The sequence below is a fragment of the Garra rufa genome, chromosome 24, assembly GCF_049309525.1.
Source record: "Garra rufa chromosome 24, GarRuf1.0, whole genome shotgun sequence".
Taxonomy (NCBI): Eukaryota; Metazoa; Chordata; class Actinopteri; order Cypriniformes; family Cyprinidae; genus Garra; species Garra rufa.
Window position 1 is genome coordinate 26774570 of NC_133384.1, and position 23442 is coordinate 26798011.

General features: G+C 35.3%; 1 protein-coding gene across 1 annotated transcript in view; it reads left to right on the forward strand.

Annotated features, from left to right (window-relative positions):
• vipr2 (vasoactive intestinal peptide receptor 2) overlaps window positions 1-19221 on the forward strand; it is a 46589-nt gene extending 27368 nt beyond the window's left edge. The window contains exons 5-13 of the mRNA XM_073830760.1: window positions 4404-4501; window positions 4865-5000; window positions 7235-7385; window positions 9454-9514; window positions 9688-9757; window positions 13430-13521; window positions 14039-14174; window positions 15730-15771; window positions 17377-19221. Coding sequence (XP_073686861.1) covers window positions 4404-4501; window positions 4865-5000; window positions 7235-7385; window positions 9454-9514; window positions 9688-9757; window positions 13430-13521; window positions 14039-14174; window positions 15730-15771; window positions 17377-17550 — 960 coding nt within the window. The 3' untranslated portion in view covers window positions 17551-19221. The remainder of the gene's footprint in view (window positions 1-4403; window positions 4502-4864; window positions 5001-7234; window positions 7386-9453; window positions 9515-9687; window positions 9758-13429; window positions 13522-14038; window positions 14175-15729; window positions 15772-17376) is intronic.
• Window positions 19222-23442: the final 4221 nt, after the last annotated feature.

Consider the following 23442-nt stretch of genomic DNA (forward strand, 5'->3'; position numbering starts at 1 on the left):
TAATGTTTAGATAGACAGTACATCTCCCTTGACATGTTTTCCATCAAAATTATCGTCAATGTACTTTTGACATCACCCAGAGTTCAGCACGTGCTCCGCAGTAAGACGGTTGGCAGCCGTGCGGTTTGGGATGGTGCCCGGATGACTCTGCGCTGCTCGTTTGAGCGATGAAGGGACAGTTCGCTGTTTTTCATTCTGATCCTGTGTCGGGGGAAATGAAACATTAAAGCAATTTCCTGAAGGGTAGAGAGACAGTAGCAGAGGGCACATTCCCGTCCTCGCAGAGTTCTCTCGTGGAAATGAACAGAGATGACTAAAGTAGTCCTCCTAAGGCGTTAGTAAGAACACTGATCGACCTCGAGTCGGAAACCTGATTTCTTGAGCCCCCGTCCTGCTTCGCTTCAAAGGAGTCCTGCCCCGGGACACTTCAGAGAAATTAAAACAAGCCCACTGATGAATTAAATTAGACATTGATCTTCTAACCTTGGGGTATTGATTCTGTTTAAAAGGACACCTGATATTCGTTTCAGGGTTCACAGCAAGTGATATCACCTGATGAATGTACAGATAAATTAGACTTGGATGTCTTTCACACTTAATTTAATACATTGGAGTGAAGGTTATATATATAACTTAAATCATTGACTCTTCAGAAGAGACAGGCTTTTAATAGGCTCTGGCTTTGATTTGTCAAAACGTGTAACTAATGACTGTTTTCAAACAGGTTTTTCAGACATTATCAGCTGTTGTAACAACTGATTAGAAATTACATAGCAGTGTCTGATTTTTCAAGATAATCAGCATTAAAGATTAGACGTATCACCTTCAAATCTAAACAGACTACTTGGACATCTAAATAATGCTCACCTTTTCCGGGATCTTGCGTCGCATGTTGAGGTCCAAGTGCCATATTAGTGTCACTTCTAATCTGAAATTCTCCAGAAGTTTTCCATGGGCATTCCCTGAAACACATAACACATCCAACAATAAATAAGAGACTGTCTGAAGAAGGAAACAGTCCTTCATTGCATCTAAAGCCAGCGCTGAGGCTGGTTTCTGTCTCCTCCTTTTAACTGCTGCAGCTCTGATAACCTGCACATCACTTAGTTGTTAATGGATGATGTATTACAGGCTTAGTATGAAATACTCTTGAGTAGTGGGACTAGATGAAAAAAAATGTTAACCACTAGTTCTATTTCTGTATTGATATGGGTGTTTTTCCCAACTTTGGATGCATTTTTGAAAGTTATATGAAGTTGAAGCTTTTTGATTTTATACTTAAATGTTATACTTTTTTTCTACTTTTCAAATGCCTTTCATTTATAGATTTTATATTATAATCCTTGTTCAAAAAATGTCAATTTCAAATTTAATATGACTTTCCCTGATCGTTTTTGATTATAATTAACTCTCTTAAAAATATCTGAAATATTTTAGTGTCTTCTCACCCCAAACTTGTGATCAGTATTGTACACTGTGACATACCATACCTAATTTTACACCCAAAAAATTTGAAACCAAAAAAGTTATGAAATGCTAGGCATTTATATATTTGAAGTCAAAAGTTTTCATACACCTTGCAGAATCTGCAAAACGTAAATTAGTTTAACAAAATGAGAGGGATCATACAAAATTCATGTTATTTTTTATTTAGTACTGACCTGAATAAGATATTTCACATAAAAGACTTTTTTTTAGAAAAATCCTTCAGGTCCCACAAATTCTTTGGTTGTTCAGCATTTTTGAGTACCCTTTACAACAATGACTGTATGATTTTGAGATCCATCTTTACACACTGAGAACTGAGGGACTCATATGCGACTATTACAGAAAGTTTAAACGCTCACTGATGCTCCAGAAGAAAACACGATGCATTAAGAGCCAGGGTGTAAAAACATTTTGAATTTAAAGGAAACATGTAAGTATCTTCTTTAGCTTCTAAAGAGCAGCACTAAATGAATAAAAATATGATATTTAGGCAAAATAACGCAAAATGTACATATCCTCATTCCGTTCAAAAGTTTTCACCCCCGGATCTTAATGTATTGTGTTTATTTCTGAAGCATCAGTGAGTGTTTGAAGGAAAAATGATGCATTAAATATACATAAAATATACACGATTTTTCCTTCATTCAGTATCATACAATCATAAATGTATCATGCCAAAATGCTCTCAAAGCAAAAACACACTGACATGCATACACTCGGACAAAAGCACTCTTAACGAACAGAGAAACCAAAAGTTGTAAAATATCTATCTCACGCTAAATTTAGTGAGCTTTTATGTTTAAAGAAGCACAGGAGGAATGTTCCTGGTGGTGCTGTTGTTGAGTGGGTCTGTGGCTCCAGTGTGCCAGGTTGTAAGTCAGACTGAAAGAATGCTGTTTATGGGAGATGAGTCTGTCTGAGCTTCATCACGCTCTTCCACCACCAAACAGCCGCCTGGCCAACTCGCCATTTTCATGCTTATTAGTCACCCTGTCGTCCTTGATCCATGAGAGAATTCACATTTAGCTTGTGTACATCCTTTATCACTTTTAAAACATGGCACAGAAATTAAACACATTGGTTGTACTGCTGAGTTATGGAAATGTAAATGGAATGTTTTGTTAGACTTTGTTTCTGTGCTGTACTCATTAGTTTAATATGGAAACAGTGCTACTTACATTTAAAAAAAATAGTGATTATACATAAAAACCTTATTGCAATGAGGTTGAAGTCAGAAGGTTGAACAGTTGAAGTCAGAAGTTTACATACCCCTTCAAGAATCTGCAAAATTTTACCAAAATAAGAGGGATCATACAAAATGCATGTTTTTTTTTTAATTTAGTACTGTCCTACATAAGATATTTCACATAAAAGATGTTTACATATAGTCCACAAGAGAAAATAATAGTTCAATTTATAAAAATGACCCTGTTCAAAAGTTTACATACAGTACACTTGATTCTTTATACTGTTGTTACCTGAATGATCCAGATTTTTTTTTTTTTTTTGATGATAGTTGTTCATGAGTCCCTTGTCTGTCCTGAACAGTTAAACTGTCTACTGTTCTATAAAAAAACAGTCCTTCAAGTCCCACAAATTCTTTGGTTTTTCAGCATTTTTGTGCATTTTAACCCTTTCCAACAATGACTGTATGATTTTATGATCCATCTTTTCACACTGAGGACACCTCAGGGACTCATATGCAACTATTACAGAAGGTTCAAACGCTCACTGATGCTTCAGAAGGAAACACAATAGATTAAGAGCCGGAGGGGTGAAAACTTTTTGAATTTGAAGATCAGGGTAAATGTAACTTATTTTGTCTTCTATTAAACATGTAAGTATCTTCTGTTGCTTCTGAAGGGCAGCACTAAATGAAAAGAATATGACATTTAGGCAAAATAAAAAAAAAATGTACAAATCCTCATTCTGTTCAAAAGTTTTCACCCCCCGACTCTTAATGCATTGGGGGTTTTTTCCTTCTGAAGCATCAGTGAGCGTTTGAACCTCCTGTAATAGTTACATATGAGTTCCATAGTTGCCCTCAGTGTGAAAAGATGGATATCAAAATCATACAGTCATTTTTAGAAAAGGTTTAAATACACAACAATGTTGAAAAACCAAAGTATTTGTGGAACCTAAAGAATTTTTCTGGACTTGCTTTTCTGACGAACATTATTATGCGCCACATTATCGTATATGTACTATTCATTTTAAAATATCACCAATTCTGGTATATTGCAAGTGCGACATCCCTAATTAACATGATGATATTTCATTACGTAAATATCATGATTATCATCAATACCGGTATATTTTGTCACCCCTGATGTAGACTATGTAACAAGATTTTGTGGTTGGGTGTTTGTCTTTTTTGCTGTTTGTCTATTTTGGAAAAAGTGCTGTAGTTGTACCAGCAATCAGATTTTAACCAGTTTTACACCAGTTTTAACCACGCATTTGTGTTGTATGGAAATAGCAGCTTTGACATTTTGTTCTGCTAGGAAAAAAAAGGTATGATTTTTCTGCATCATGAGCGTGGGCTGGTGATGACAGAATTTAAATGTTCTGAGGAATGTGCAACACGATTGGACTAGTCAAATTTAGACGTGTTATTGAGTGATTTTTGCCATAGTGAATTAGACAAAGCACTTTACAGTACCTACAATATATAATTATATAACTTAATTTCTTTACTTTCATTTATATTTGGAATTTGCATTTAAAATCCTTTTGAATAAAAAATAATTTAAAAAAAGTTGTAGTTTTTTTTAAGTGGAGCAATAGAGGAATGCATAATGGTGTAGATGTCTTAAAAGGAATAGCAGAATTTAATGTGGGGTGTTTTAACCCACTAAAAATTAAATATTGCAAATACAAAGCATTTCTCAAAGTCTGTTTCTTTCTCTGTCCAGCTTGTTTTCTACACGGTGATGAAGACCCTTTACACGCTCGGACACAGCCTCTCTCTCATCGCGCTCATCACCGGCAGCACCATCCTCTGTCTGTTCAGGTCTGACACTGAGTCTTAAATAGTTACAGTAGTGGTGTCTGCTTTATATTACTCTACACTTTGTATGGATGGATGAGCCTGCCTTATTAATTGTAATCGTTGAGGAGTCGAATTTGGCAGGCTTCTGAACGACTATATTTTAAACTTTTTGACATTGAGGATAAACATTATGCTTGGCGCTTGGTTTTAACCCGATAGTGTTTATCTAGCTGGAATGAAATTATTAATTTAAAAAGTTGTCTGGAGATGTGATAAATGGAACAGTGCTCAAGACTCTCCGCATTTTTCTCACAAACTAACCATAAGCACAATTAAAATAGAAAGGAGGCCATGTTTATTTACAGCGCTGTCTCGCTCCAATAGAAAACTCCACTGCACCAGGAACTACATCCATCTGAACCTGTTCTTCTCGTTTATACTGAGAGCCATCGCTGTGCTGGTCAAAGATGCCATTCTTTTTTCCCACGAGAATGTAGAATGTACAAAACAGCCATCACTGGTGAGTAAATCCATCCCAGAAAGTGTTTTTTTTTTATGAATAATTTAATTTAATTTAAGTGACAGTAAAGAAATGTATAATGTTAAAAGATTTCTATTTTAAATAAATGTTGTCTTTTTGAACTTTGTTATTGGTCAGAAAAAAAAAAATATATATATATATATAAAATATTTTTTTTTTTTTTTTTTTTATCTTTTGGCAGAATAAATAAATAAATACTAACATGTAAACTCAGATTTGTGAGTAAAAAAATATATATAGTACAAATACATATAAAAAATAAGAATAAAATATTATAAAAAAAACATATCTCACAATTCTGAGAAACAAAGTCAGATTTTTAGATGGTAAGTGAATCCATCCAAAAATTTTTTAAAGAAATTAATAATGTAATTAAATAATGTAATAAAAATAAAAATAATAATTGAACCATAAGTGACAGTAAAGACATTTATAATGCTTATAAAAGATTTCTTTTTTTAATAAATGCTGTTCTTTTGAACTTTGCTATTAGTCAAAGAAACCAAAATAATATATTATGGTTTCCACATAAATATTAAGCAACTGCTTATAAACTTGCAGTCCTGAAAGTAATTAAAATAAATAATAATAAATAAATAAAAATAGAATTGTAAACATAGAATTATTAAATGTAAACTCGGATTTGTGAGAAAAAAAAAGTTTATATCTCTCTATTCTGAGGAAAAAAAAAAGTCAAATATTGAGGTGGTAAGTAAATCCATCCAAAAAAAAAAAAAACATTTAATTCAGAAAGGGATGGGTTAAATTAATCATAAGGGGCAGTAAAGAGATTTATAATGTTATAAAATGTTTTTATTTTAAATAAATTCTGTTCTTTTGAACTTTACTATTTGTTAGTGAAACAAAACAAATATATATGGCATATAGTGGCAGAAACAATAAATAAATCAAATCAAATAAACAAATAAAATTGTAAACTTAATTATGAAATGTACTAAAAAATATTCAGATATATAAAATACTATATATCTCACAATTCTAGGAAAAAAGTCAAATTTTGAGATGGTGAGTGAAATCATCCCAAAACCTTTTTTTTTTTTTTTGGAAACATTAATAATTTAATTCAGAAAGGGATGGATTAAATTTACCATAAGTGACAGTAAAATACATTTATAATGTTATAAAACATTTCTAACATTTTAAAAAATTGCAATAAATGCTGTTCTTTTGAACTTTGCTATTCATCAAAAAAAAAAAAAACATATCAAGGTTTCCAAATAAATATAAGCAATTGCTTATAAACTCATGGTTCTGAGAAGAAAGGTCAGAAAATTACATTTTGTATTTTTTATTTCATGGCAGAAACTAAAGTAAATAAATAATATTAATAAATTAATAAAAACAGAATTGTACATTTAGAATAATGAAATGTAAACTAAGATTTGTGAAGAAAAAAATAATTCTGAGTTTATGTCTCACAATTCTGAGAAATAAAGTCTGATCATGAGAATAATGTGCAATTATTATTTTTTTTCTTTCACTTTTGATTAAAATAATAATAATAATACAAACCATAACAATAATGGGCACAGGCTTCCATAGTTGATAACTGATGCATAAAATGAGCACATTAAATTCATTTCTGGGTAATGGCTGCTTTGCCTTCGTGGAAACAAATTACACTTTAAAATGTATAAATTTTAACAAATATTTAAAAAAAAATATTTAAAATTCCAATACCATTTCACAATACTGTTTTAGTGTGGTTTGATCAAATTAATATAGTCTTAGTGAACATAAGATGCATCTTTCAACTCTTTCTCAATTTCTGCACAACTAGTGACACTAAAACTAAATAAAAATAGTTTTTCAGCACTATGTTAAATCAAATGTTGTCCTGCCAGATGCCTCAAACAAACAGCAATGTTTGAAAGAGTTACTTTTCAGGAAGTCCATCTACAGATGGTTTATTTCCAGCTGTCTGTGCACATTAAACTAGGATACGAGACAGTATTCTAACATCGAAAAAATTACACACTTCACCTTTAAGTGTCTGAACTGAGCTAAGCCAGTTTTTTAAAACATGCATAGTCAACTAAACACATTTTATGCTTCATTCGTTTTAAAAGGTGGTTATTTCTGTCACTACAGATCCTAAAACCCCAAAACTGCAGTTATGTTTGCTTGTAACACCGTCTTTGGCATTTCTGATATACGTAGTGCACATTGAAGATCTCTATGCTTGTGATTAGATTGGATGCAAGGCCAGCCTGATCATCTTCAACTACTTCATCATAGCAAACTTCTACTGGTTGCTGGTGGAAGGACTGTACCTACATACACTGCTGATGGTCATCTTCTCTGAGAACAGACACTTCATTGTCTATCTCCTCATCGGATGGGGTAAGTCTTCATTAGAAACACTGACCTTATAAAGCCGTTTATAAAGCCGTCAGAGTTTTCACATATAAGCAGGTATTTGAGTAAATAAAGGATTATTTGAGTCTGAAGCCTCGAGATTTTCCGCTTCCCACTGCATCTGATGCTTTAGCTTTCATCTTATCTGACGTGAACACATGCGTGCATAGAAAATCATTTGAGAACACGCACCTCTTCACGGTTTAGCACTGAATGTCTCTTCCTTAATTCATTCAAACACTTCTGAATAGATGTCGCTCAATACACAGAGGAAGAACAGCGTGGGGAACAAGATGCCGTGCCATCGGTCTTGTTCAGTCTGTTTGTCTTACATTATGTATTAGTGTGTCTTTGTAGTTTGTTGTGTCCCTGGAGTTTCCAGGCGAGAGAAAGGAGAGCAGGATCGTCATTCATTTCTAGAGGACAGACTTGGGCGTGGCTTGCTAGACTCATCATATCAACACCTCATTAAGCTTCTCTTTCATCATGACAGTGACGACTAACATGGCCTCTTTAATCATGTTCTGTTTACCAGCATTTCCTCTCCGGCTTTACCTCTGTTTAGAGATAGTTGCCCACATCCCAACAGAAGGCTAAAGTAACAATTTCGCAGCAGGTGTCTGAACAAAGATGCTGTTTCCTAAAATCACATTGTGTCTTTCTGTCTTTATGTCTATCTATTTATCTGTCTGTCTGTCTATCTATCTATCTATCTATCTATCTAAATGTCTATCTATCTGTTTTCTGTCTGTCTATCTATCTATCTATCTATCTATCTATCTATCTATCTATCTATCTATCTATCTATCTATCTATCTATCTATCTATCTATCTATCTATCTATCTATCTATCTATCAATCTCTCTGTCTGTCTATCGATCTGTCTGCCTATCTGTTTATCTATCGATCTATCTATCTGTCTGTTTATCTATCTATCATCTGTTTTTCTATCTATCAATCTCTCTGTCTATCGATCTGTCTGTCTACTTATCTATCATCTGTTTATCTATCTATCTATCTATCTATCTGTCTGTCTATCGATCTGTCTGCCTATCTGTTTATCTATCGATCTATCTATCTGTCTGTTTATCTATCTATCATCTGTTTTTCTATCTATCAATCTCTCTGTCTATCGATCTGTCTGTCTACTTATCTATCATCTGTTTATCTATCTATCTATCTATCTATCTATCTATCTGTCTGTTTATCTATCTATCATCTGTTTTTCTATCTATCAATCTCTCTGTCTATCGATCTGTCTGCCTATCTGTTTATCTATCGATCTATCTATCTGTCTGTTTATCTATCTATCATCTGTTTTTCTATCTATCAATCTGTCTGTCTATCGATCTGTCTGTCTACTTATCTATCATCTGTTTATCTATCTATCTATCTATCTGTCTGTTTATCTATCTATCATCTGTTTTTCTATCTATCAATCTCTCTGTCTATCGATCTGTCTGCCTATCTGTTTATCTATCGATCTATCTATCTGTCTGTTTATCTATCTATCATCTGTTTTTCTATCTATCAATCTGTCTGTCTATCGATCTGTCTGTCTACTTATCTATCATCTGTTTATCTATCTATCTATCTATCTATCTATCTATCTATCTATCTATCTATCTATCTATCTGTCTGTTTATCTATCTATCATCTGTTTTTCTATCTATCAATCTGTCTGTCTATCGATCTGTCTGTCTACTTATCTATCATCTGTTTATCTATCTATCTGTCTGTTTATCTATCTATCATCTGTTTATCTATCGATCTATCTATCTGTCTGTTTATCTATCTATCATCTGTTTTTCTATCTATCAATCTCTCTGTCTATCGATCTGTCTGTCTACTTATCTATCATCTATCTATCTATCTATCTATCTATCTATCTATCTATCTATCTATCTATCTATCTGCCTGTCTATCTGTCTGTCCGTCCATCCATTTTATGCCTGTCTGACTCTGTCTGTAGCCTATATTTACATAGATTCTGCATGAATGAATGTGACCACTGAGTCTCTTGATATTTGATCATTCCCTGTCCTTCCGCCAGGATTCCCCACCGTGTTTGTGATTCCATGGATTGTGTGCAGGATTTACCTCGAGGACACTGGGTGAGCAGTTGAGCACAGCATAATCAGACAGTGACAGAACTCACATGAGACTCTTAATAGCGGATATTTAAACCCTGAGAGATTAAAATGAGGCAGAAGAAGATGAAACGCATTCCCATTTGCTACCGCTGTTATGAAAGCACTTGTAACTCTTTGATGTCTCCTCAAAACAGATGCTGGGAGAGAAACGACGCTCCGATTCCCTGGCGGGTGATTAACTGGCCAATCATGGCATCTGTCATTGTGAGTATAACCTCACACCAGCAATTATAAACACTGAGACCAGCCTCATACTGTATGCATTATGTCAGACAGGGAGGGATTCTGCCAGCAAAGCAGACGCGGCGATGTGCTGAGTCTCACGAACAGTTTCCATGTCCTGGATGGGACGTGATCACAGGCATGTCAGGAAGAGCGAGCAAATGCGCTGTCACAAGTGCCTCTCTCAGCACACAGGCCAGGACTCTCTCTTGTGTCCACTGTGCCATTTTCATTTTGTAAACCCTCACCTGCAAGATATCAAATGTCTTTGGACAGCATGATGGCAGTGTTTGACAGCTCTGCCCGAATGCATTCAGTCAAAATGTTGCTGTTCCCCATCCCTCCAGAGCTTAGGAATGCAATAATAATAATAATAAAACATCATACGTTTTTCTGTCAAACATGCTCAGTTATGTTCTGTTTAGATAACTCTCTCACAGAGCTCTGCATACGATGCTACCATGTAACTACATCTCCATTCTACCCAGGATGCCACTGGTAGGCGAACCTTTGGCATAAGATGTTCTGTTTGTTTTGGTTTAAGTTTTTATGGCGGGATTAATTATGACGAACAGAAACAGGTGGCCTCTTTTGTTTCTACTATCTGTCTGATGGATTCAAACAAGATGGAAATTAAAGATGATCAATTTACATTTGGTAGATCAAATCTTTGGTGCATTCAAGGCATAGATTTTATTAACTTGCATGTTTTCTGGGATTCAAACTCTAGTTTCTCTAGTTTCTAGTATCATTTTACAGTTTTTCTCAATTGCTTTGGCACATTTTTCAAAACAGTCTTAACATTCTCTAAACTGTGAGTGCAAATGTCACAACTGTTTGCAGGAACTTCAAAACATTATAGCATATCTGCAAAATGTAGTTACTCACCCAAAACATTTAATTCATGCTTCAAAACCTAGTTATTGTGTCAATAATTTAGCCAAGGCCACCAAAATCTAAAGTATTTTTGTCATTGTGTGAGCCACACTGGTCAAAAGGTTTAGTTGTTTTTTCACCACAACAGTCAACCATGAAAATTAAGGGTTTAAACAAATCTCATATTTGTTGAGAAAAGTCAATAGTATGTAGAAAAAAAAAGTCTATGAACATTTGTATTTGTACAGTGTTTATTTTTGTACTTCATGTGTATATACACAATACAAGTGTATTACCGAACATGTAAAGTAACTGACAAGAGTAACAAGATTTCACTTTACATTTCATATTTGTGTATTACCACAAATACACAAAAACAACAAATAACATTCATGGGAAAAAAAACCCCAAAAAACAAATTATTCTTGGTGGACATCTTGTCGGTCACATTGGTCAGGCCAAAGATTTTCATCAACATCACATCTGATGTTTTCCATTGCCACACACCGTGGAAAAAATCTCCTTGAATGCCGCACCCATCCCCTGCAATGGTCAGCTGTGATGTCCTCACATGCAGCATTCTTGGCATTTTGTGGTCTATGATCATACACTTTCCACCTCCATGCTGAAAAAAACTCTTCTATTGGATTTAGGAATGGAGAGTATGGTGGAAGGAATTCCACTGTCATCCTTTCATGTGCAGCAAACCAGTCCCCAACACTGTTGGTTCGGTGGAAGCTGACATTATCCCAGACAACAACATAATTAGGCAAATGTGGTCTAACTAAACCTCTTTCTTGTTCTGGAATCAGGTCTCTGTAAAGTGCATTTAGGAAGGCCAGGAGAAGTTGGGTATTATAGGGCCCAATGTGTGGAATATGTGTGCTCACACCATTCTCTGAAATGGCAGCAAACATTGTAATATTAGCCCCACGTTGGCCTGGTGTGTCAATTGTGGCTCGGTGTCCAATGAGATTGCGACCACGTCTCCGGCCTTTGGACAGATTAAACCCAGCCTCGTCCACAAAAACATGAATGTGGGTCGTTTCATGTACTTCTAACTCCATGATTCTCTATGAAGAAACACAGAAAAAAAATGTAACAGTAAATGTATTTTCTTATGGGTTTTTGAAACTTACAGTAAAGTAATACAGGCATCTTAGAAATACAGGAAAACTCACTAAGTGCACACATACTGGTACCGCAACGCCTTGACTCTTTCACTGTTCCTCTCAAATGGCACCTTATAGAGCTGTTTCATAGTCATCTGATGTCTTTTTAAAACTCTGTCTATGGTGGAAATGCTGACAGAATTTATATTTGCAAAGACATTATTGTCATTTATGATTGCACTTTGGATCTCTCTTAGCCTGATGGAATTGTTGGCTATGACCATGTTGCAAATTTCTTGTTCTTGCAGTTGGTTAAATAGTCGTGCTAATGGTTGTCGTGCAGTTCTATAGAATAAACAAATAGACTTGCATTTACCTTTACAATATTGTTTATACTGTAAAAATACTTTATTTTTACATTTTTACATACTGTAAAACAAAAAAAATACATATTTACCTGTTTTCCCTACGAAAGGTTTGCACAATTGATGACACTGTGGACCTGTTTACATTAGGCTGTACTCTTCGACCAGCCTCTTCCATTGTAAAACCATGATTTATGACATGATCCACAAGTGTGGCTCTGATTTCATCAGAGACTCTGACTCTTCTATTTCCACCTCTTCCTTGATTATTTCTTCCTCTACCACCACCACGTATTCTTACACGACTTCCAATTGCTCTTCCACGAGCATGTTGCTGCAGTTCAGGGTTGTGAACGTCCTCCATTCTCAAAAAATTCTACAGCAGTGATTGTGCTGTGGGTAATCTACATATATATATATATATATATATATATATATATACACTCCCAAAGTTGATTGGTTAAATGGTTGATTCATATTAGAGGTAATTTGCAATTAGATTGCGATTGCAATTAGAGGTCATGTGCCAATTTAGCAGACATTACAAACAAAAATGTCAATGTCAGATATATTTAAGAATATACATTCATGTACTGTATACTAATTATGATAATTGAATAGATCGTTTTGAATGTGATGGCTTACACAGTAAAAAATGTCTGAGAAGTTCTGAAGTGTTTGACAGTGTAAGTGAGAATCGAGTCATCAGTTTTGATCAACAAGCCATATGCAATTATTTGTTGTCCAAACTGCAGACAGTTGTATGTACTCTTTGCACACATGTGCCAAAGCATTTGGAATTTGCTCAAATCAATAAGAAATTCCAATCTGATCTGAAAAAGAAGCGAATTGTTCAGAGATCTGAACTAAATGTTTTGGGAAATAAAAAAAATCATTTGAGAACTGAGCCAAAGCAATTAAGAAAAGCTGTAAAGGCCAGATCAACTTCTTAAAGTGACAATTCAATATGACTTTCTTCTGTGGAACATAGTGAATATGTTTTTGTTTATACAATGAAAGTCAATGGTGTCAACACTGGACCTATTTGAGTTTCATTGTTTGGACTTAAAATGGTGAATAAATTATTATTTTTGGTTGAACTGTTCCTTTAAGGCAGCAACTGCACATTTGTATGTGTATCAGTGTGTGCGATAATCCTGTAATCTGGTTCAAGTCTTACAGAATGTTTTTAGAAGCTCTTGTGTCAGATCCAGTGTTCGGTAATGTTTAGTCTGGATAATGTCATTGTATAAAAAAGGGATGACATAAAATCTTTTTCTCTTCCTTTCTGTGTTCTGCAGTTGAACTTTATTCTGTTCATCAGTATCATTCGAATCCTGGTCCAGAAACTGAGGTGCCCTGACGTTGGTGGAAACGATCAGTCCCAGTACAGGTATCGCAAATGGATGCCAACTAATATTCTATTCTGCAAACATGGCATCGCCCACCATGGTTGAACCCTCTTACATGCTATTCAGGTCACAGCTGAGATCTTTCATTTAAATTTACCAGAGTTGCATTCTAGCATGAATTTCAGAAAAATGGTTGGAAATGGATGGCTGCTTTCCATTTTTATCCAGGTCTTCCACTATCTATTGTGCATTGCTAAATTACACGCTTTGAAATGGGGGTGAAATATTTATGCCACGATTTGTAGCAATCTGAGTTTTTGTTCTGCTGAGAGTGGCACGTTCTGCGTTTGAGTGCCCTGTGACTAATGCATGAAAGGCTCTCACAGATGCACTTTTCCCTTTTTTTGTTGTCCTGTAGTTGAGATTTTAGTTTGAAGCTCTCCATTGTGTGCTCGGAAATATACTGTCTATTTGAGAAAAATTGCTGCGCTATCATAACAGTAGGGGTCCCTCCCCATCACCCCGTCCAAATCCTGTTACTCTTCTTTATCTTTTCAGGAGGCTGGCCAAGTCCACACTTCTCTTGATCCCGCTCTTTGGCATCAACTACGTTGTTTTCGTTTACATCATAGATGAGAATGGAGAGATGGAGAACTATAAAATATTCTTTGACCTTGGTCTGGGATCTTTTCAGGTGAGGGATATGCCTAAATGTCACTAGTGATTATACATATCTACTTAAACTTTGAAAGGATACATAAATTGTCTATTCCAAATAAATGCTGTTCTTTTACATTTTCTCCTTTTCAAAAATCTGAATTAGAATTTCATGATAATTTACTCACCCATATGTCATCCAAGATGTGTTTCTGAAATCAAGAAATTAAGGAATATAGTGGACTTTAATGGGGATCTGTGGGTTGAAGGTCCAAATTGCAATTTCAGTGCAGCTTCAAAGGGCTCTACACAATCCCATTTGAGGAATAAGGGTCTCTTCTAGCAAAACGATTGGTCATTTTCTAAAAAAAAGGTTGAAATGTATATATTTTTTAATCACACGTGCTCATCTTGAAATAGCTCGACGTTGGAAAGGTCATGTATGACGTAGACAGAAGTACTGACTCAGTGTTTACAAAGTGAACATGCAATTAAAGTCAAACACCCTTTACAAAAAAAGGTAAAACAATCATGTCAGGCAATTTTGAAGTTGGAGAAGAAAAATTCGTTTTTACCCTATCCTTCCTTTTTGAACCGAAGTACACTCTTAAAAATAAAGGTGCCGTAGAAGAATCTTTATGTCTAAATGGTTCCATAAAGAACCTTTAACATCTGAAGAACTTTTCGGTTTCACAAAAGGTTCTTTGTGGCAAATAAGGTTCTTTAGATTGTAAAAAGGTAAGCAAGAAATGGTTCTTTAAAGAACCTTTGACTGAATGGTTCGTTGTGGAACCAAAAATGGTTCTTCGATGGGTTTGCTTGAAGAACCTTTTGAAGCACCTTTATTTTTAAGAGTGTACACAGGTGAAGAACTAACCATGCATGACCTTTCCAATATAATTACGTAATGTGTTAAGTCACACAGAGGTAGTGCAAGATGAGCATTTGTGGTTAAAAAGTGTATGAATTATGATGTATTTCTGAGTAAAAAAGGATGTTAAAGGAGAGAGAAATGTAGATAGAATTGTTTGCATCTCACCAAAGCTACCTCTGTCTCAGTGTTGCCAAGAATTGGGCTACTCTAACACTGTTGTGCAGGTTATTTTTCATGTCCGTGGGTTAAAGCAACCCTAATAATGTGATATTTAGCTCCTGGAATGCAAATTCTACCAGGGGAACCCAGCCAAATAACGTGTATTTTACCCCCTGGAACACGTTTTTTACTGGGGCAGCTAAACGCAATGGGCTAGTTTTGAGGAGCAATTGGGTGGGTTTTTGTTGTGCAACCTGGCAACCCTTTTTTAAGCAAATCAGATCATATAGATTCCTTTTGAAACTGTATTGAAACTGCAAATTAGACCTTCAGCCAGCTTACAAAAAGATTTAAGTCCACTACATGGAGAAAAATTCTGGAATGTTTTCCTCAAAAACCTCAAAACATCTTGGATGACAAAATTATCAGGAAATTTTAATTCAGCAGAACTAAATTGAATGTGTTTTAAATTATAATATTTCACCGCATTACTGTTTAGAATGACATAAGATGCTCTATCAGTGTTGTACCACAATAACTCTCTGTGTTCCTTTCACAGGGCTTGGTGGTTGCGATTTTGTACTGTTTTTTGAATAGTGAGGTTAGTCTGCAATTTTATTGATTTTTGATGCATCTCACTTTAGCTCTATTTCAAAACCTAGTGAGCTGCAGCTTCTAAGACCACATCCTAACTGTAATTAAATCTCATAATTGAGCAATTTGAAACACTTTACATAGGTAGCAAAACAAATAGCACTAAAGAAGTACAAAAATACACCCACACATTGAGTAAAATAAACATTATTACATTGAACTTTTTGACAGTGCTTTTCAGTACCAAATGACATATCGATAGTTATCATTTCTTACACCTCATCTGCCATCTTGTCTCATGAGGGATATATACAGTGCTTACATACAATACGGTCAAAACAAGATGTTTTAAAAGGCAGTATAATAAGGTTGGAAAAGTTTAGATTTACATTTGATGCCTTAAAATGCCTCTGGCAGCTCACTAGGTTTTGGAAAAAAATAGTAGTTTCCTTCAAGCTATATTTTTCTTTCAAGTTCAAGTCAACATGAAACATTCACAACCCATTTTACTTCTGTAATGTGATGTATTTCCGAGTGAAAAAGGATGTTGAAGGAGAGAGAAAAGTAGATAGAATTGTTTGCATCTCACCAAAACTGCCTCTGTATCAGTGTTGCCAAGAATTGGGCTACTCTGTTGCCCAATAATGTGATATTTAGCTTACGGAATGCAAATTTTACCAGGGTAACCCAGCCAAATAATGTGTATTTTACCCCCGGAACACATTTTTTACCAGGGGACTCCCCAGCAAAATGCGATGAGCTAAACTTGAGTAGCAACTGGGTGTTTTTTTGTTGTTGTTGTGCAACCTGGCAACCCTGCTCTGTATGACAAGTGGTTACAGGAAAGGCTTGAAAACTTTTTTTTAACCGTTTTTTTGAGGTGGAGAAAGTTAACTTAAAAGATTACAGACAAAATTTTTCAATGAATCAATAAAAAAATTAAAATAAAATAAAAACACAATTTAAGCATAAATGGGTTCAATCTTGATTTCATGTTGACTTAAGGGGATAGTTCACCTAAAATTTAAAATTACTTCATGATTTACTCACCTTCAAGTCATCCTAGGTTTATATGTTTTTCTTCTTTCAAACGAATACAATCTTTCAAACTTTATAATGCCAGAGAATGGCTGTTGAGATTTTGATGTGCAATAAAGTGTATCCATCAATGCCTTCTGAATCAAATTGACGTGTTTGTGCAAGAAAAATATCCTTATTTAAAACTTTATAAACCATAATCTCTGGCTTCCGCTAACTGTTGTACTCACGTTCATGTTCAAAACACCGGTCACAAATTAAAAGTCCAAAACGAGGATTTGGAAAAAAAAAAAAATGTAAGAGGATTTCGAAATAAGCCAAGAGGAGACAGGTTTTCCTTATCTAAACAAAGGAAACTGCTAGCTTTGCTCCTGTAAACAAAACTTGATTCTCGCAGGACAGCATATTCTCACCAGAGCTTACGCTACACCGACATTCTACTTCATATGCTGGAACGCCGCTCTCTTGTCTCTTGATATTGAGTAAATCATGGGGTCATTTTAATTTTGGGTGGCTAGGCTAATGCTAATGCTATACACCATCCTAATTGATGTTACATTTGGCTGCTTTTCAGGTCCAGAGCGAACTCAAGAGGAAGTGGCGGAGTTTGCGTTTAAAGCGTTACATCGGACGTGACTACCGTCTGCACAGTTCGTCGATATCCAGGAACGGAACGGAAAACATGGCCCAATTCCATCGGAACTCCAGAGCCCAGTCTTTCCTACAAACTGAGACCACCGTAGTGTGAGACATCCAGAATTGGCGCTATATGAATCACGCTCTTACTTCACCGCCCCTTGGCTAACAACTCAGTATTTTTCAAAAGCTTTACGCTGAAGAGGACAAGGCTTTCTGAAGCATAAGATTGACAGGCAGGAGACACAATGAGGATTCAGCATCTGCTATAAACCACCAAAACAGCACATTAAAACCAAACCTCTGAGTGGGATAGTATTGGTGGAATTAAAAACTACAATGCCGTTTTCGCAGATACAGATCACATATATTGCTTTTTGTAAACTCTTTCATTGCATTAGGGCCAGATTATATAATAGTGTTATGTAAATGCTACTTAAGGCCTGCAGCAATTTTCTTAGACGTTCATGGAGACGCAACGCCATGCTATCAACACATGAAAACTCAGCCGAGAACATGTCTTGGATGAATGCAAAAAGTGGGTCATCGCTATGCCAAACTCAAATGTGAGGATTTATTACGGCCGAAGGTGTCTCATTTCAGGAGAATCTTACTTTAGATGTTGATACTGAGAAGTCAGTCAGCCGTGCATTCAAAAGAAAAATGGGGATTGTAAGAAAAAGCAAAAATCCTTGCACTGATATTGAACTGTTCTCGCATCGAAAGCATTACATAATGCCGTTTTGCCATTATACTACCCCGGGTATTTTTTTCTTCCTCTTTTATATCTTGAAGAAAAGCCACGGTATGAAAAAGCATGAACTGAGATACAAAATGATACTTTGTCCAAGAAATGTATATTCTAGCATGTGAATGTAATTCATTATTATGTGAGGAGATTCAGTAGTGGCATAAATATTTAGTTGGCCCACAAAAAGATGTGTCCAGTGATAAACCAAACCACGACTCGCTGTTATTACGCCGCAAACTCTTTTATTTCATATCCCACTGATCAGTAATTTCAATAGCAGACGTTGACGGCGTTTCTGATTATTTTTGCTTTTGTGTTGCTCTGCCTCACATTGTCAGGGGGGTTGAGAAATTGTACACTGCAATGAATCCTGCTGCCTGTGCTCTTTTCATTCAACTGAAAAACAGATAATTAATCCAGTAGACAGTTGGACGCAGATTTAGGTCAAGTGAACTGACAAAACAGCGAGTGTGAGGGCGTACGAAAGTGACATTTCAGTGTGAACTGTGCTCTGCGAACAGATTTTGGAAACTGCGGTCCAGAGACTTCACAATGGGCTGGAGAGGAGATCGGATCGCTTACAGCCAGGCCCGAAGAGCGAGAGGTCCCCGGGACACCACGTGCCCGGTTGCGTTCATTTAAAGTGACACAGATGCCACAGGCAGGGGCATTCAGCATCATTATCAGACTGTCAAAGGCAGAAGAAAAGATGGGGCTTTAATTAGAGCTGGCAGAAAGGAATTGTGGGGTTGACTGAATTAAATATTGAAGAGGGTTTCCGAGTTTATTGTGGAGGACTGTATGCCTTCATTTTGACAGATGGTCTGTGAGGAATCTGGTGTGTTTGACAGATGCATTTTTAATGTAAAAAATATGTACAAACAGGGGCCATAATGTTGTGCACTTATTGTTTATTATATTTAACCATCTGCAATGTTTAATTGGAAAGTTGTTCTCAGTTTTTGCAGTTCTTATGAATGTTTCTTGTAAACTGTATTGAGATTTTTCATTAAATGTGAAAGTTGTTTTTAATCTGTATTGAGTAAATTTGTGTATTTGATTGGTACTCTGAAATAATGTGGTGTCGAAACAATTTTCATTCAGAAATTGCTGGTATATTGCTAGTACAAAAAATGAAACGTTGAATCAAATGAATTATCTGGCAATTCTGACTTTTTTCTCCTAATTGTGAGATATAAACTCACAATTGTGACTTTTTCTAGCAAATGTATCCTGCAATTCTGACTTTTCTCGCAATCGCAGTTTGTATCTCGCAATTCTGACCTTTTCTCACAAATATGAGTTTGTATCTCACTTTTTTCTCGCAACTGTGGTTTATATCTTGCAATTCTGATTTTTTTTTTCAGAATTGCATGATATAAACTCGCAATTGCAGTTTGTACTTGTCGCAAATGTGAGTTTGTATCTTGCAATTCTTTTTTTTCTCATAATTGTAAGATATAAACTCAAAATTGTGAGTTAGTAAGTCAGAACTGCGAGATATAAACTCACAATTCTCAGAATTGTGAGATATAAACTTGCAATTGCAACTTGTAAATTTTACCTCGCAAATGTGAGTTTATATCTCACAATTCTGACTTTTTCTCGCAAATGAAAGTGTATCTCGCAATTCTGACCTTTTTCTCGTAATTGTGACTTTTTATCCCGCAATTCTGACTTTTTTTCTCATAATAGTAAGATATAAACACACAATTGCAACTTCTGTACTGTACAGAATTGGTTTATATCCCACAATTGACTCACAAATGCAGGTTTGTATGTCACAATTCTGGCTTTTTTTCTTGGAATTGCGACTGTGAGATATAATCTCACAATTGAAACTTATAAAGTCATAATTGCGAGATATAAACTCACAAACCCTGTCTTTCTGAGAATTGCGAGATATAAACCCAATTCTCAGAATTATGTGATATAAACTCGCAATTGCGACTTCTACTTTTTTCTCGCACATGCGAGTTTGTATCTTGCAATTCTGACTTTTCTGCAACTGCAACTTTTTATCTCTTAATTCTGATTTTTTTTTCTCATAAATGTGTGTAAAAATTGTGAGATATAAACACAATTCTCAGAATTGCATGATATAAACTCACAATTCTGACTTTTTTCTCAGAATTGCATGATATAAACTCAATTGCGAGTTATAAAGTCAGAATTGTGAGATGTAAACTCACAATTCTGACTTTTTCAAAAATTGTGAGATATAAACTCGCAATTACGTGTTATAAAGTCAGAATTGCGAGATATAAACTAATTTCTTTACTTTATAACTCACACAATTCAGAGAAAAAAGTTTATATCTCACCATTCTGATTTTATAACTCAAAATTTCAGGGTTATATCGAACAAAAAATGTCAGAATTGAGACGTAAATTTCGTAAAAAAAGAAAAAAAGTTGCAATTACCTTTTTTATTTTTTATACTCATTGGAAATAACGTGCCACTATATACATTTGCAAAACTGAAAAACGTACCTATGTGTACGAATATCTGCAGTTTCCAGTTGAATTATAGACAGTAAAACTCAACAACCTTTATACCTTTTCACACAAAGTATAACTTACAGGTACAAATATTTGATTAATAAAGCCTAATTTTCACACAATTACTTAATATTGTAACGCGGTTTGAAAACTGCTACTTTTGAACATTGTCGTCACATATAAAGCTGCGTTGAAATACAGCGTTGAACTTGAGTGATGAAGAGCACTGGTACGAACCCAGTTTGACAAAACAGCGACCAATGTAATAAAAACGTTCCATGTATTGAATGTGTGTCTTAGCACCACTCTCTGGACATTTCACTGAAACTGCTGTGAAACTTGCAGTAAGGTACGTAACCATGGTGTTGTAAAATGTATATAGAGGCACATATTTTCATGAGCCTGGGAAATGATTCTTTTTTAGCACTATTAATGTAGCCAATTTAATTTGAATTTAATTTTCAGCACATATTCAGTTGACGCTGCGCTAATTTAAATTATTTACTACACGCCAAAATAATTTGCTGGTGCATTGTAGATAAGCTTGGTAGGGTTTGTTTTTATGATCCTGGATCTTGGAAACAATAAATGAGATGCTAAAAACGGACCAGTGAAATACGATTACACTTCTCCCTTGCCGATCAACAGATCAGCTTCACCATCAACACAGATGATATCACACGCAGATGATGTTGTTTTGCCTCATTTCCTGTTCTATTGCTGTCTGTTGTCTTATCACCTTCCTGTATCCACAAAAGGAGCGAGCATGTTCTCCTTGGAGGCACAGTATAAAGTACCAGAGAGAATAACAACTCTCATTTTCAGGCTGCTGTTGGCCTCCACATCCACAGTTCTCACAAGTCATTTACAAAGCACTGTTCTTTCACACAATGTTTGCATGTGCCATCAACTCCATAAAAACAATTGAACTGACAGAATGCCGCAAATTAAATTTCACGGTAATTCACGCCGCATGATTAAGAAGTTTTGCGGCTGTGAGTGTAACAGTTGTTTTGATGAAGATGAGGCCTTTGGGCCAGCTTTTGTGGACATGATGGTGTCCAGTCTAGGGAATAAAGGATGGCACAGTGCCAGTCTGTGCAGTCTTCTTGAACCACGCTCATTAGCAGCTTTGTCAACATAGAGATTTTTTTGTCAACACATTAGAGATACTCGGATGTAAACAACAGAATTCATTGCATGGTTAATGTACTACTGAATATGTTGTTCTGCTAATTTACGCTATCTAAACTACAGAAAAAATATGTGGACAATACTAAATCATATAGAGAAGGACTTAGTAAGTAGGAAAGGGCACAATATTTTGACTAACTGTTAATAGGTGGTAAAGATACGTAGGCCTACGAGCAGTTTTAAGATATTAACCTAATATTTCACCTACCTGACCAGAAATGATAAGAATAAACATGAATGTTGTCAAAATTCTTGCTCTGGAAATCCTGCTTCAGTTTAACCAAACAAAAACGTCTTTTGTTCCTCAGTTGTTGTTTTTTTGCACTCTTCCTTGATTTGTTATAACTTTTGGCAGTGTATAGTACTCCAAATGTTTTTTTCCAGGTCGACTGTTTAATAAAACAAAATACTTGAGTTTCGTTCTGTTCAGTGGCATAAAGTTACATAAAGTTCAGTCAATGGCCTTTTGACGACGCGTCAATAAGTCCTGGTATTTATTAATTCTTTAATTAGCTTTTATTTTTATTTATGTTAAATTTTGTATATTTATATTTTACTTAAAACTTGATTTAACTTAAACCCTAAACTTTTCTAATTTTTGTTAAAGGCAGGGTAGGTGATTCGATTCAAAAACATTTTTTGTTATGCTAGTTGAAAGTCTCTTCACATTCCGATAGCAATCGCTAAATTAATTGGCCTAGATTTATCTATATGTATTTATATATCATCTTTATATAAAGATGTTGAACGTCGCGAATATTGTAATATTATACGCTTTGTACTGTATTTTTTTCTCACCTGTGAATGAGACTTGGGGTAATCTGACAGCGTTGCATTCAATCCTCCACCAACGCCGTCTCTTATCGTGTCACAGGTTAGTCTCTGGTCTGCCTGAGCGCTTTCATGTGTTTTGGAAGAGGCGGTGCTTTGCAAAGTGATAATACAGGGACGGTCACGGTCAAAAGCTAACTTGCTATAGCTAGCAATTCTAAAATCGCCTAACCTACCTTTAAAGTAGTTATGTTGGCTTGGAGAAGCCAACATATTGTTATGCTATTTAAACTTATTATTATTATGTTGGCTTGGAGAAGCCAACATATTGTTATGCTATTTAAACTTATTATTATGTTGGCTTGGAGAAGCCAACATATTGTTATGCTATTTAAACTTATTATGTTGGCTTGGAGAAGCCAACATATTGTTATGCTATTTAAACTTATTATGTTGGCTTGGAGAAGCCAACATATTGTTATGCTATTTAAACTTATTATTATTATTATTATTATTAAAATTCTTCTGAGACTAAAATTCTATACGCTACTCCTCCTAGAGCTTTAAGCCTACAAGCCCCAAACTCGGCGGAGCCCTGGGCCCTGGTCACGAAAGTGTTGCTATATCTTTTTGGAATGATCAGACTTACAGTTGATTTAATATTAATTTTTTTATATTAAAAATTCCTAAAATTTCGCCCTCTAATGGAGCAATACCTCTCCACTGAATGGAAATATGTCCCTTAGAATTGAATGGGCTGAGAAAAAGGCGCCCTCTAAAGGAGTAA